Source organism: Poecilia formosa, unplaced genomic scaffold, assembly GCF_000485575.1.
Source record: "Poecilia formosa unplaced genomic scaffold, Poecilia_formosa-5.1.2 Scaffold30, whole genome shotgun sequence".
In the NCBI taxonomy this organism is placed as follows: Eukaryota; Metazoa; Chordata; class Actinopteri; order Cyprinodontiformes; family Poeciliidae; genus Poecilia; species Poecilia formosa.
The window spans coordinates 2140885-2154064 of NW_006799969.1; the positions used below are offsets into that span (position 1 = coordinate 2140885).

The 13180-nt window shown below is 40.6% G+C and overlaps 1 protein-coding gene across 5 annotated transcripts in view; it reads right to left on the reverse strand.

Annotated features, from left to right (window-relative positions):
• The window catches only part of LOC103136124 (formin-1), a 55965-nt gene that overhangs the window by 17908 nt on the left and 24877 nt on the right, over positions 1-13180 (reverse strand). For 4 of the 5 annotated variants that reach the window (XM_016670130.1, XM_007549233.2, XM_016670129.1 and 1 more), the window contains 7 exons: positions 9834-9921; positions 6542-6603; positions 6344-6432; positions 5006-5135; positions 4760-4906; positions 4611-4670; positions 4404-4524 (listed from right to left, as the gene is read on the reverse strand). In XM_016670130.1, the coding sequence (XP_016525616.1) occupies positions 4404-4524; positions 4611-4670; positions 4760-4906; positions 5006-5135; positions 6344-6432; positions 6542-6603; positions 9834-9921 (697 nt within the window). Of the gene's footprint in view, positions 1-633; positions 829-4403; positions 4525-4610; positions 4671-4759; positions 4907-5005; positions 5136-6343; positions 6433-6541; positions 6604-9833; positions 9922-13180 lie in introns of those variants that run through there. The other variant, XM_016670131.1, reaches the window with a different exon arrangement.

The following is a 13180-nucleotide window of genomic DNA, read 5'->3' on the forward strand; positions in this document are numbered from 1 at the left end:
GATGAACAGATTCCATAAATGTGGGCTTAAAGAAAAAAGTATGTTTAAAACCCGTTCAAAGATTGTTTTCAAAAGGTACTTTTAATCTGACTCATCAGAATGCACATTCTAATTCATAAAATATGACTGCTATGATCACAGCACAGACTAAAATAGTACAAATCTGCTGCAAAGGAAATTGTCAACAGCAGATTGAGAGTTGGAGGAAAACTGCAAAATCTCCCCTTCGGTTGTTTGATGAATGTTTCAGAGCATGAAATGGGGCAATGACAACCTACCTACTGCCTGAGCATCAGATGAAGATCTGGATGATGATAAAGCACAAACACAGAACAAACGCAGGACAAGGAACAACGCCGAGGGAGAGAGCAGTGAGGAAACACACTCTGCTATACATGTGGTTCTTGTTCCACATCGATACTGGAAGATTGGGCGCCAGCAGAGCAGCAGTTCAAACTAACGCAATAATTCTCCTTCGACAGTCGCGTTCATGCTTTAGAATTATGAACATTCGGAATCACGCCAATAAAACCTTATTTTTAAGAGTTTAAACCAAGTACATGGTTCCTGTTCTGGTATGTTCTTGTTATTTATACCTGAAAAGTGAATTCTCTTCCTCATCCCCAATTATCTTCAGTTCCAGGAAACAGTCAGGCCCCCACATAAAAAAAAATATAAAAAAATACAATACTATAGCCCCTCAGCAAGCGAGCCAAAAGACGGTCTCAGCAGGGAAATGGTAAAACCTTAACTCCCCTTTTCATCTTTGATAAATCAGCCAAAATGACTCGTCTTTACCATTTTTTCAAGGGTTACAACGGTGGCAACCTGGAAAAAAAATATAAGGTGAGACATGAAACTCACTTCAAATATGCATTTAGTAGACATTAAACATATTTCTCCATTAAACAAACCTGAACTAATTTAGTGTATAAAAGGTTAAACAGGAACATTTATTAGAGATTTCCTGCATTACAAATAGCAACCAATCATTTCCAAAGACCCTGGAGTTTTGCATCATGTTTTGTCTTGTTTAGTCAGAGGAGAGGTGACGGCACCTTTGCATACTGGCTTCACACGCGCAGGTCCTCAGTGGAGCCTCAGTCGTAAAACAGAGCTCAGGCTAAAGGCCCTGCCTAAACCTGACATTAAAGGCCATTTAAAATCAGGACACTGTCTGATTTGCCACAGTGATGAATGCCTAACCTGGTCCAGGCCTTCTGTGAAACACTAAACCCCCCTGAGCAGCAAATGAGCTCTGACTGTTTCTTTTTATTTGATCCTATTTCATTGGGTTGCATCCCTGCCTGCGTGTCTCGTCCAATTACACGGCAGCCAAAGGAACATTTTTGCACTGCTCTGAAAGCAGTAGTTAAAACAAGATTTTAAAAAAGGATTTTTTTTTTTTTCACGTGAGGAAGGCAGAGATTCCCTGATAAGGACAATTTTTGGTGCTGAAACAGCTCAGAAAAACAGCACTGCTGGCAAAAACTACATGTGAGACATAAGGCCTACAGTATGTCCTTGTGGCCTCCCGCTCATCCCTCTCCCCCGAGTGGAGCCAAGAGAGAGGTCATCACCCTCTCCCAAAAACAGGAAACCCCATCAAAAGAGGATCATGTTTCTCCACAAGCCAATGAAGAAGAGTGTAGCCAAGCGGACGGTGAGTCGCTCCTGAGCAGCGGTGGCGACTAGCGGAACGAAGAAATCATAACTCAGGTTTCTGCACTCAGGATCTGCATGAAATTTGTTTGTGATGCACATATGGATGTATCCACTTAAAGGAGAGCTAGGAGAGCTATCAGCTTCAAAAAAAAATATAAAAAAAGTGGCCACCTCAGGATCAGGTAAGGACCAGATTCTCTCCAAAGTTGTCCAGTTCAAGTCAAAACAGTGCAAAAAACAGGGCAATCCAGATGCTCTTTTCATATTTCAAGGGGTTCCCCATCACACATTTTGACTTTTCCTTGTAACTTTGTCCAGGTGGTGGTTAAAATATACCAATGAGATTTCAGAAACTCCCTGACAGATAAACCTCTCTGTCTGCTTTCTGTGATGTAAAAATCAATAAATAGCATTTCGAAAAGAGGCAAAGAACTGGTAATATGGCCTCATTTAACACCTGCTTTCACATGCTTTCTGTGACCCTAACATAACTTTTGGCAGACCACAAATGGAAATTATTTAAGCTTTTTTTCAGCAGTTCCTTATTTATCCATATATTTTATATTTAGTGGAGAGCACAACTAATAATCGTCCCAAACAGAGATCCCCAGCTCAGGAAGGGGTCTGCCTTCTTTCCCAGAGTTATCACAATATTATTGGTTGCTTCTTCTGTTTGCTTTTTTTTTTTAACTGTAAAAGCCAGAAAAGGTACACAGTTAAAATGTAAAAAATAAAAAATAAAAAATCTGAATCAGTCCCGACAAGATCCAGATTGTGGTTGTTGGATTTGTAAAACAGTTTTAAATTAAAACATATTTCAAGCTGTAAAAACAATAACTAACAGTGATAGTGAATAATATTAATGACAATACACTGGAACACTCAGATTTGTCAGGGTATTAGGAAATACAGCTCCTATCTCAATCTCCTGTCTTGCTTTAGAGTTAGCCCTTTAAAATACAGCAGTTTCTAGATTGAGAGCCCAACCTTGTATTGACGTAGGGTAGAGAGCTGAGGATGATGGGGGGGAAATGGGATTCAGTCTGAGTGTCAGACAATGTTCTTGTTGTGGATGGAAGTGATCTGTGTTAGCCTTATAATTAGGACCAGTTGTGTTCTTTGGGCTGGTTTATAATAGCCAGGCATAAATATTTATTCCTGGCGGCTGGAGAGGATAAAAAATGGTGGGAGTCATAGGTGCAGCTCGCCAAACATCCAGGATCCAGCGCCCGGCCTGTGATGCTAATACCCCGAGGACTACTGTGCCAGACTGTGCTTCAGCAGAGATCAAATATGAGGGCCCTTACATTGCATTTATTGTCTTCAGGTCTTCCATTTTTCCTAATAAATGAGTGACAGCTTGAGGTGGGTCTGGGTACTTTAACAGGCTCTTTGTATTTTTCCCTCGGGTCAGAGAAGAGAGGGTTTTAACAGCAATGTGGAGCATATCTAATTGCTTTCATATGCCATATTATTGCTTGATTTAAATAACGACAGACACCGAGGGCACAGAGGGGCATCTCCTTTAACCTCCACATGGCCCTGGCCAAGACAACCTGGATGCCTGGCTGAGTTACTGAGCATCTCAGCAGCTCAGGATACAGCAAGCGCAGAACATCAAAAGTGTGTTTGTTTATCCGCCAACTGTTGCTGTGAAGGTTCCTCACTGAACAGGAATGTTTTTGTTACTCATGCTTCAAAAATGTTCATAAAAGACATAAAAATGCTGCTGCTAAACATTCTGCCATTGGTGCCAGAACAGAGGAAACTGCAAGGGGACAATGAAACTGAGAAAAGTTGCCGTAGGGCCTCCTACAGTTCTAAATATACACAAAGCTCTCAAAGCACGGAGCAGGAAGGGTCCATGGGAAGTACGTTTCCATCGAAACTGCGCTGATGACAGATAGTAACGTATACAATTACACTGATTGATTAACAGAGACACAAAGATGATTTCAGCGATAACGTTCAATATGGCCTCATGCGCAAATGCCGTTTGCTTGGCAATGATTTGGAGGCAGCTCTCCAAAAAACAGGTGGGACAATTTAGTTGTTACTTCTGACAAGACTTACAGGCAAAAAAGTTGCTGTGTGTGGAAGTCACAAATGTGCAGAATTGCCCCGGTCATTTGGGGTGTATCTACTACCTTTGGACATCTAGACAATTTTTTTTTTGCTAAATTCTTCTTTGCATTTCAATCTCAGTCTATTTTTTATTTTATTTTATTTTTTTCAAATCTAGGCACAGACTCTCAAATGAAGTGGAGTCTGGACTTTGACTGAACCATTTTTATCCACGAATGTGTTTTGAATCCAACCATTGATGCAAATTTCTTCACCCAAAGCATTTAAAAACATCTAAAAAGCCAAAAATTGGACTGATCTGACAAAAACAAGTTTCTTCTCCATGTTTGCCATGTTTCCTGGATAGCTCAATGAATATTACATCAATCAGAATGTTTGTAAAAAAAGAAAAAAGGAAAACGAAGCATTGTTTTTTCCTACAATACTGAGTTAATTTATATACCGTAAATTAACCAATAAAATACCGTATAAATACATTGAAGTTGGTGGTTCTAATGTGACAAATTGAAAATGTATAAAGGGTATTAAAACCCTTGCCAGGCACTGTAACTAACTTTTGGCAGGATTTGCCAAACAGCTTCAACAGGACAAAATGTTGAAGCTGTACAGAATTAAATGCATTTTAAGGTTTTAAACCATTTAGTATGTCCTACCAGTTAGATCCCGCTTCAGTTTCCTGATGTCTTTGGTAAGGTCGTCAAACTTCACCTGTGCTGCCTGGAAAAATTCTTGAGGGTCAGGCAGAGGAAACACACTCCTTTCTGTACCGGCATGCTATAACAGGAAACAAAAAGGTATTTATTTAATGCCTTTAAACATAGGGAAACAATTTTGGTTTCAAGTGAGTTTTTAAAACTTACTTTGTCAAAGTTCCGCAAGTAGTATAAAACCACATAATCCACAAGATTGATGTGATTGTCCTGATGAAGTCAAACAACAAATAATTAGGATGTTTAAAGCCACTAAGTGACATCAACACCATTGAAGTAACCCTCAAAACGATAAGTACCCTGCTCTTGACATCTTTTAGCTTCGGGAGGATCTCGAGCCCAAAGCCATCAGCCTGACCTCTTGTCCTGTTCCCTCCATTCATATAGTTCCCAAATGCCAGAACGAGACCCATCACATCCCGCAGACTGTCACAATCAAGGAGGTCCTGATGCAGAAACATACACATGGATTTTTTGGTTTAGTTATCCTTTATGATGCTGAACGACATCTTTTGAGACAGCACTTGCTGGCGTGATGCTCTTACTTTGCAGACGTTGGAGATAATTTCCACCTTGCTACGTAAGGAGGAGATGGTATCGAGGAATACTGACTGGAAGATCATGGAGTGAGCTCTGCCTGCAAAGTCAGGAATCTGGGAGAGCTCGTAAAGAAACCTGGAAAACAAAAAAAAAAAGTGGTGGGGAGGAGGAATAGGGTTTGATGTGTTATGGCAGAATTAAACAAAATGTCTAACAGGAAGAACTATTCTGGGGCCTTGGCAGGCCGGGCTTCTCCACACAGGGCGGCTGAGTCAATGTTGCTGTTCATAGGCAGGCAGGCAGCTGATAGTCATGAGTGGTGCTGCTCTGCTGGGCTTGAAAGGTCCAAGGGGGTCGGGTGGAGGGAGAGCAATGAGCGGTGCATGGAGAGTGATCAAAGGTAGCTCTGGCCTGATGCAAGACGACTTATGTAAACAGTGCCGTGTTGGAGGGGAGCAGAGAGGTAACATCCTGTGTGATTAGGGCCGGCCGATGAAGGCAGACACTGAGTAAGGATGACTCAGGCAGCCATAGTGACAGCTTCGGTCAAACATGGACAAGGGAAGGCCAGGCTAGGCGGCACCACTAAATCCAAGTCTTGTTAACGGACCGAGGCTACTTAATCCCCGACGGAAATCCTAAAGCATCCTCCATTCATGTTTTTTTTAGTTTTAGGACTGACTTTAAGCAAATATAAGAATTACTTCAGTGTTATGTGAGAATTTGGTTGGTGACCAGACTGTTGATTTCTACACCCTGAGCAGTGACCAGTAGGTCAAATTAAATGAAATTACTCTCTAGTCAAGTCAAGACATGTCTTTCAGGCTGTGAGAAAGCGAGCGAGAGCAAGACTTCCAGCAGATACCAGCAAGGCTGAACGAAATACAGCAAGGTCTCTCTGCTTCACCAATCTGAACTTTCTATCTCTGTGTATCATGGAATTTGTTTGATTTAAAAATGTTGGCCGACTGAAGTTAAGGTAGAGAGCTGCACACAAGACTGCTATTAAAGGAATAGCTGCGAACATAAAATGTCAACTCTGTAATAATTTTGTCTTATTAAAATAAGCGCAACCCTCCTGCACGCCGAGGTGTGACGCTAAATCTGCCCGCAATAAAAATAAATGAGGGCTGCTTCTATTATATATCTTAAATAAAAATCGACATCGGTAGGTCAGGGCTTCATAAAAACCAGAAATTTACACCCTGACCGCAAAACTCAAATAGGAGCATTGCTTATTATAAGCCATTATCCTACTCCAAGTGCACATACTAAAATACTAAGGACTCCTTTCACATATATTACACTAAAGTACATACAAGAAATGGTAGAAATACTCTTACTGTTCAGGTTTGTCCAGAAGTTTCACTTCATCTTCTTTGGAAGTCTCATAATGTTTTAGGATCCTGTCAATCTCATCACTGGTGGCCCTCTGTTAGAAGAAGGAAGGTATCATTCATTAAAGCAAAAATACTTGGAAGTAAAAGCTGTAAAACTATACTTTCTTCTCATATTGCTACGTTAATCACACAACTTCTTACATTTTCATACAGAGCTTCAATGGTCTCCAAATCCACCACAGAGTTGTCCACATTAAGAACAGCTGGTGAAGACAGAGAAGGACATTAATTTTAAGCAATCTCTCTTATAAATGGGTAAAATCTTGGCTCACATGTGCTGCCTTTTGAGCACTGACAGTGAAGAAAAAGACAAATAATCTGATGATAGGTCTGTAATACTGTTGAAAGTAAGATTAAACATCATTAAATTTGGATAAACACAATGAAAGAATCCATATATGTCTGGGTCTGGGAAAAACCAAAAAAAAAAAAAACTTGAAAGAGGATAAAAAGGGGTATTTAACTGAAACCAGAATGCTACTTGTTCTTTTTTCCCCCCTTAAATGCATAATTTACCAGACGAATTATACAACTGGAATCTTATGTGGTTTACAGAGACCACAGACGGTGGGCCAGGACTGAAGAACCGCTCTACTTTTCTTGACCATTGCTGGCAAACGAGTGGAAGAAGACCCTGGGTATGTGTCTGAAAAAAAAGAAGCTTGAAAACTGTTTGACCTTTGCACCCATAGGCATAGCCAGCACAGCTAGAAGCTAACTAATGATTATAAATGGGGGGCAGAAAAAGGTCAGCTAAGAAACAAGCATCCAACTGAGTGTGTCCAACTTTGTCTGCATGCTTTTACTTTTATTCTGGTCCTAAAAGTCAAACGTGGAACAACAGAATAAGGGAAAGTTATGTTACACCGACTCTGGATGTTGTCCCCAGCTTGTGATAGAGAAGATCAACATAATATGAACAAATACTCCACTGATAGTCAATGACTGACGGTAATAGTCATTGAGGGGCTTTAATTGAAATTAATTAAAAATAATAATAATGTGGATTTTATAGTGACTTGTAATAGCATGCATTTTTCCAGTTAGTCATGTTAGCACCACAATCTGTTTTACTGGAATTTTTATGCGACAGATCAAACCAAAGTAGTGAACAATTGTTAAGTGCAGGGAAAAATTGTATAATAATCTTTATTAAAAAGAAAAAAAAAGTTTTACTAATTTGTATTCATCTCTTTCAACTCCTTTTATTGGGTTAAGTAGTGAATTTAAAGACGTGTTGGAAGATGGTGGTCTAATTAGAATGAGCCAAAATTTAACATCCAAAATGCTATTTGTGGTGAAAACTCAATGGTGCACGTCATGCCATCCTTTTAATAAAAGGTCATTTGGGCTGCATCATGCTGTTGGATGCTTGTCTTTAACAACCACAGAGAAACTGGTCAGATTTGATGGCAAGACGGATGGAGTCAAACACAAGGCTATCCTGGAAATTAAACACGCTAAATACTTTATAGAATTTGAACCTGTGGCAGAAGTCCCCTCCCTACATCAGAACATACAGTCAGAGCTATAATAAAATGGTTTAGATCAAAGAATGTGCTACATTGGCCTAGTCAAAGGCCAGACCTACATCAAATTGCCTTTTGATGTTCACAGAAACTCCCGATGCAACCTCACATTTCAGTCTCTGGAAAGCCGATAGAGACAAACCCCAAATGACTTGCACCTATAATTACTGTGCAAGTGCTGACTCAGGGGATGATTACAAATGCAAGTCACACTTTTTAGATTATTTGGCAATGTGTGCTTAAAGTCATCAGCCTCCAATAAACTGAGACTTAATTACTAACAATTAAGTTTCCACCATCCAAACAAAAATGTTCTTTTCTGAAGAACTCCAGTTTTTTTTTTTTTCACATAATATGGAAAAATTGGCAATTAGCCATTCCAGCCGCACTGTCCTCATCTCAGCAGTCACACACTAAACTTAAGCTAACAAGCTAACACTTCACACTCTGGTTTGCAGCTGGTCTGCAGCAGAGAAGCTGTCAATGTGGTCCCACACACTGGATCAGAGAAAACGCTGGAGGTCCATTTCCTACATCTTATTAGAGTGGATTATTCAGTCCCTCAGCCATGCAGCCGTCAATCACACACCAAAGGGGGGCCTGCCCCAGTGTGCACAGGAGCACTCTGATCCGAGGGGAGCCGGATATCTCTCCACAGCGACAGATCAAAGCCGGCCTGCCAACGGCCTCACACCCTCTCCTTCCACTTTTCACTCCTGCGTGCGTATGTTTTTGTGTGCGTGCGGCGAGGTGCGGTGAGGGGGAGAGCCTCCCCTTGCCCTTGAACCATGGTGGCCCTTGAGGTGCCCCCCCATACCTCCAAGTCATTTCAACTAGTGCCTAAGACCCCCCTCCTTTCTCTTAACCACTGTGTTGCCTTTCCCTCTTACTCCCTTGTAGTTGTAATTGCATTATATGTAGCATGTCCTTTTAATTTGGCAACAAAGAGGAGGCAGACTGCCTTTAGAAGTGCCTTTCAAGGCACTATCCTTAATTATCAAATTCAAATTGTCCATTTCACATTCACCTCCCATTAAGGCACAAGGAAGCCGCCTCATGCTGGGTGGGAATGAACATTTTCTACCCAGCGACACTGCAGAAGGGAAAAGTGACTGAGGGGGGAAAGGAAACAAAAATCTAAACAAGATGGTTGCAGTAGTGTATGTGCTGTTTGCCTTGTGTCTGAGGCAGTTTTATGTGGTAGCACAGTGTCTGCAAACTGTAGAAGGTGGTTTTGTACATGCTTAGATCATTAGTGGGGTGTCAGTCCCATTAGGCTTGTGGAAACCGTCACTGGCTACAATAAACAGATCTGCTGGCCGCATGCTCAGACTAGCAGGCGGCAGGAACTCTCCGCCACAGTCCCAGGACACGACTGATTCCTGGCCCATCTACAATGTCCCCAACACACACAATATGTGTTTACACCCACACACACATATCCTACATTTTTCACAGATCAACCGAGCCTAACAATCAATCTGTGCAGTTTTTTAAAATGAAGTTGAGGGCAATTTGATTTGAACCAGTGCCATCTTTCATTTAGACAAATCACAGCTTTTTTTTTTTCTTCTTCTTCTTTTCCCACTGCGGTAACTGGAAAAATCATCCAAGCTCCACTTAAGTCACAAATTAATCTGAAAGAAGTGTCTCAAGTTAAAAATTAGCTGCTGTCAAGAGAGAGGAATTTATCCTCCACTGGAGGGTTCCCAGTATCTCATCTCCAAAAATAACTCTGTCTACATTTCATCAGGAGTCATCCTCAGTTTATCGTTTAATAGGAAACTAAATTTGGCTTGTAACGGCCGAGTCTAAATCAAAGAGGTTCTTCCTTGAATGAAATCAGGGCTGTACTGGAATTGAGAAGCAAAAAATGTCGAACACATGGAGACAGTATCGCTCACCTTGCTGAATGTCCTTCATTTCCAGATGGAGGCTCGATATGAGGATGCCAACTGCTTGAGAACGCTTCCCATCCAGCAGCTTAATGATCTAGACAAACAGAATGTTGTTAACACTGTTGCGCTCTTAACTTTGGTGTGACGCATATGTTAGGAAAGCAAACTTGCAGTTCCAAACAAGTTGCTTAATTAACTTCTTCACATTCACACTGATGTTTAGCTCTGCTGCACATTCACAAAGAAGAAACTGAGACAAAAGCTAAAGTTCATCTAAAGAAAATTATGAATGTTGAATATGTGTTGACGTGTCTTTAAAAAGGTATGACGGTGTTCAGAATGGTGTGACCGAAACCCAGTAAGAATGTACCAAGATATCGGCCAACTATGTTAATTGCACTAATATAATTTTTAATTGTTGACCACACATTCCAGGAAAGCTAATTTGAAAGCTACTCTAATAAAATCTTGCATTGTTGCTCTTAAAAGAGAAACAGTTTACTTCAATCAGCACTGGCTGGCCAAAGCTTTACAGAAACTGAAACTCAGCGAAACATTTCTGATCGCTGTGTCTCTACTAAGCAGCCAGAAACTCATCTGTAACAGACCCCAACAACAGAACTTGGCAAACGGGGCTCGATTAGCACATCATAATGATACAAAAAAACAGAACTAATTCTATCACAGAAAACTCACGTTTGTTCAAAAGAGAGAGAAAAAAAATCTCAGTCTCAAGTTTGCCTAGGAACACATGTAAGGATTGATCAAAAAATATCAAGTGGCAGTGAAAGTACAAAGGGAAAAGTGGCACCATAAAAGGACAGTTTAGAAGAGAAGGCGAAGAGAAGCAGGGCTTTTATAACAAACTATAAATTCACAGGATTTTTATTTGTGCCTACAGATGGTCACAATTACTAATGACTGAATTAGCCGTAAAGGCAGAGAAAGTTTTGGCAAGGTAAAGCCCTGCTCTAAAAGTTAATGTTTCAGGCTTCTTCATTAGGTATTATGGCGTTGTCGGCTACTGGGCCGTCCTGTAGGAGCTGCAGAACAGAAGCCTTAGAAGTGGGTATTGCATTACAGGGCGTTAGTGGGTGCCATGCTGCTTCCAGCTCTGTTACCTGGATCGCCAGGGATCTCCCACACTGTTCAAGCTGGAACGACTGACTACCAGGCCTTCGCAGGGCCTCTAATTAACCACTTTGGACAGGCGACCACTAAAACCAGATAAGAACTTCAATGACTAAAGACAACTGATGCTGGATGTTTACTTATTGAGGAAGAGAGAGCCAGACGATGCTGATGTTGAGACAGGTAGACAGCAAGAGCTAATGGCTCCCTCCTGTGGACAAAAATAGGACTGAAAGATGCCCTTCACCCTGAATTTTACAGAATGAAAAAGTGAGCAGCCTAAAAAAAAAAAAAAAAATAAGGTAATAAATGGAGACACTGTGGAGTTTGAGGCAAAGCAGGTGCTTTATGTTGAGGCTGTTTTTGATAAAATTCAGAGGAAATCAGATAGTTTACACTGGTTAAGCAACCAGACTGACTAACTACCCGAATATTTGATTAGAAGCACAAGTTATATTAACAACTAGATCAACATTTCCCATCAGAACCCTCCTCCCTCTGACAGCAGTGATAATCTTACGCCCACTCTCTCACGTCATAGCTCGCACTTCAAATATGTTTTTAATAAACGTAAAATGATTGCTCATAAATTATGAAACGGGGTAAAGCAGCTGTTTGTTTAAGGAGCTCAACCACATATAAACCTGATACAGCTTTGATTAATGTGTGTATAGGACAGTGTGTTTACTGACACGCGGAAAAAAACCCAAAGTCAAGTTCAGCTAGGATAGATTTTTTTTCATCTTTATCCATCTCTCCCGAATTCCTCATCCTTAAAGAATGCACAGACATGCCTTTTTGCGGCCCATCTTTCAAATAGGTGCCCGGTTTTTATTTTTCTTCCACTGAGGAAGCCATGTGCGTGCAATTACATCCCAGGTCCAGTCCAGCTCGGTCCAGCCTGTTCTGGCGAGAGAGGTCTCCTCCATGTCACCCCCCCTGGCTTTGATATGCTAATTAACAGAGGGCGAATGGCTCCAGAGTAAACAACAGCTTTGACTTTTTTCTTCTTTTCTTAAATGGCACATATGATAAACATTAACTCACACACACGTAAGCATCGGCCGTATCCCCCTGTTTTCAACTTTTTGGCATGTGCAGTTGTTGGGAATTGGGGAAGTGGCTCATATGCATAATGCACACACACATTCCGATCCCCAACCACTCATCGCCTCTCGCTGTTTCAGAGCCCCGGGGCTGCGGCGTTTGCATGATCTGGCAACACTTTCTGATCAACTGCATAATAGTTTGTGAGGAAGTGCTGTCATCACGCACACGAACCCAAATACCTGCACTAAAACATTTGCGGGTTCATGCATATTCAAAACACAATGCAGGAAAACTGGCATAACGGTGATCCGAAGCTCCTTTTGGACTCACAAACACAGCATTACTGGCAGCATTAGACAGTTAAGTGTGTGCAGACGCAGACAAGAGGCAGGTAGTCTGTGTGCGAGTTGACTGGTATTGGTAGTCATTCAGAGGGATGTGGTTCACTGTCTGGTCAGATTCTGCAGAGTGAAAACTCTACGGTCCACAGTACTGCTGCTGAAAGATGGACTAACCATTTGAGACACAGTACAAGAAAAGGACTGCTACAATTTGGAATTTATTTTATTTTTTTTAGGTTTTATTGGCACAATGGAATAAAAAGGTTATAGCAGCAATATTACCTCTTAAAGTGTTTGTTGTTGAATCAGCAAACTTTGATGAATTAAATTGTAAATGGTAAAATGTTATTTAAGTTATTTACCATTTCAATAACTTAAATAACAAATTTTAACTGTTACAATTTTCGGAGGTGATTTGATACGAGTTTGTGATCAACTAGTTTCTAAATGAAACCTTTACAAAAATATATAGTGCACTCCCAACTATTATTAGCATTTCTGGTGAAGTCTGGTGAAGTTTCAACAAATTCATTTTTTATTGCTTTAGTATAATCTCACACATCAGGACTTTCTGACTTATATAGGAAGTTTCTTGTCTTTTCCATTTCAAAGAATGGCTAAAGGAAATGGGCCCGTCTTTAATACCACTTTTCTTTAAGAAAAATTTGATTTTACGAGTTACTGAGACATTTTCAGACACAGATTAACTTAAAAAGTTAAGTATTAAAATATAGCAGGTATTGCCAGCATTGTCAGGTATAAAACTTATTGATGATTTAGTAAACATGTTTTCCCCCTCCTGAATACAAAGGTTGGATTTTTAACTTGCTT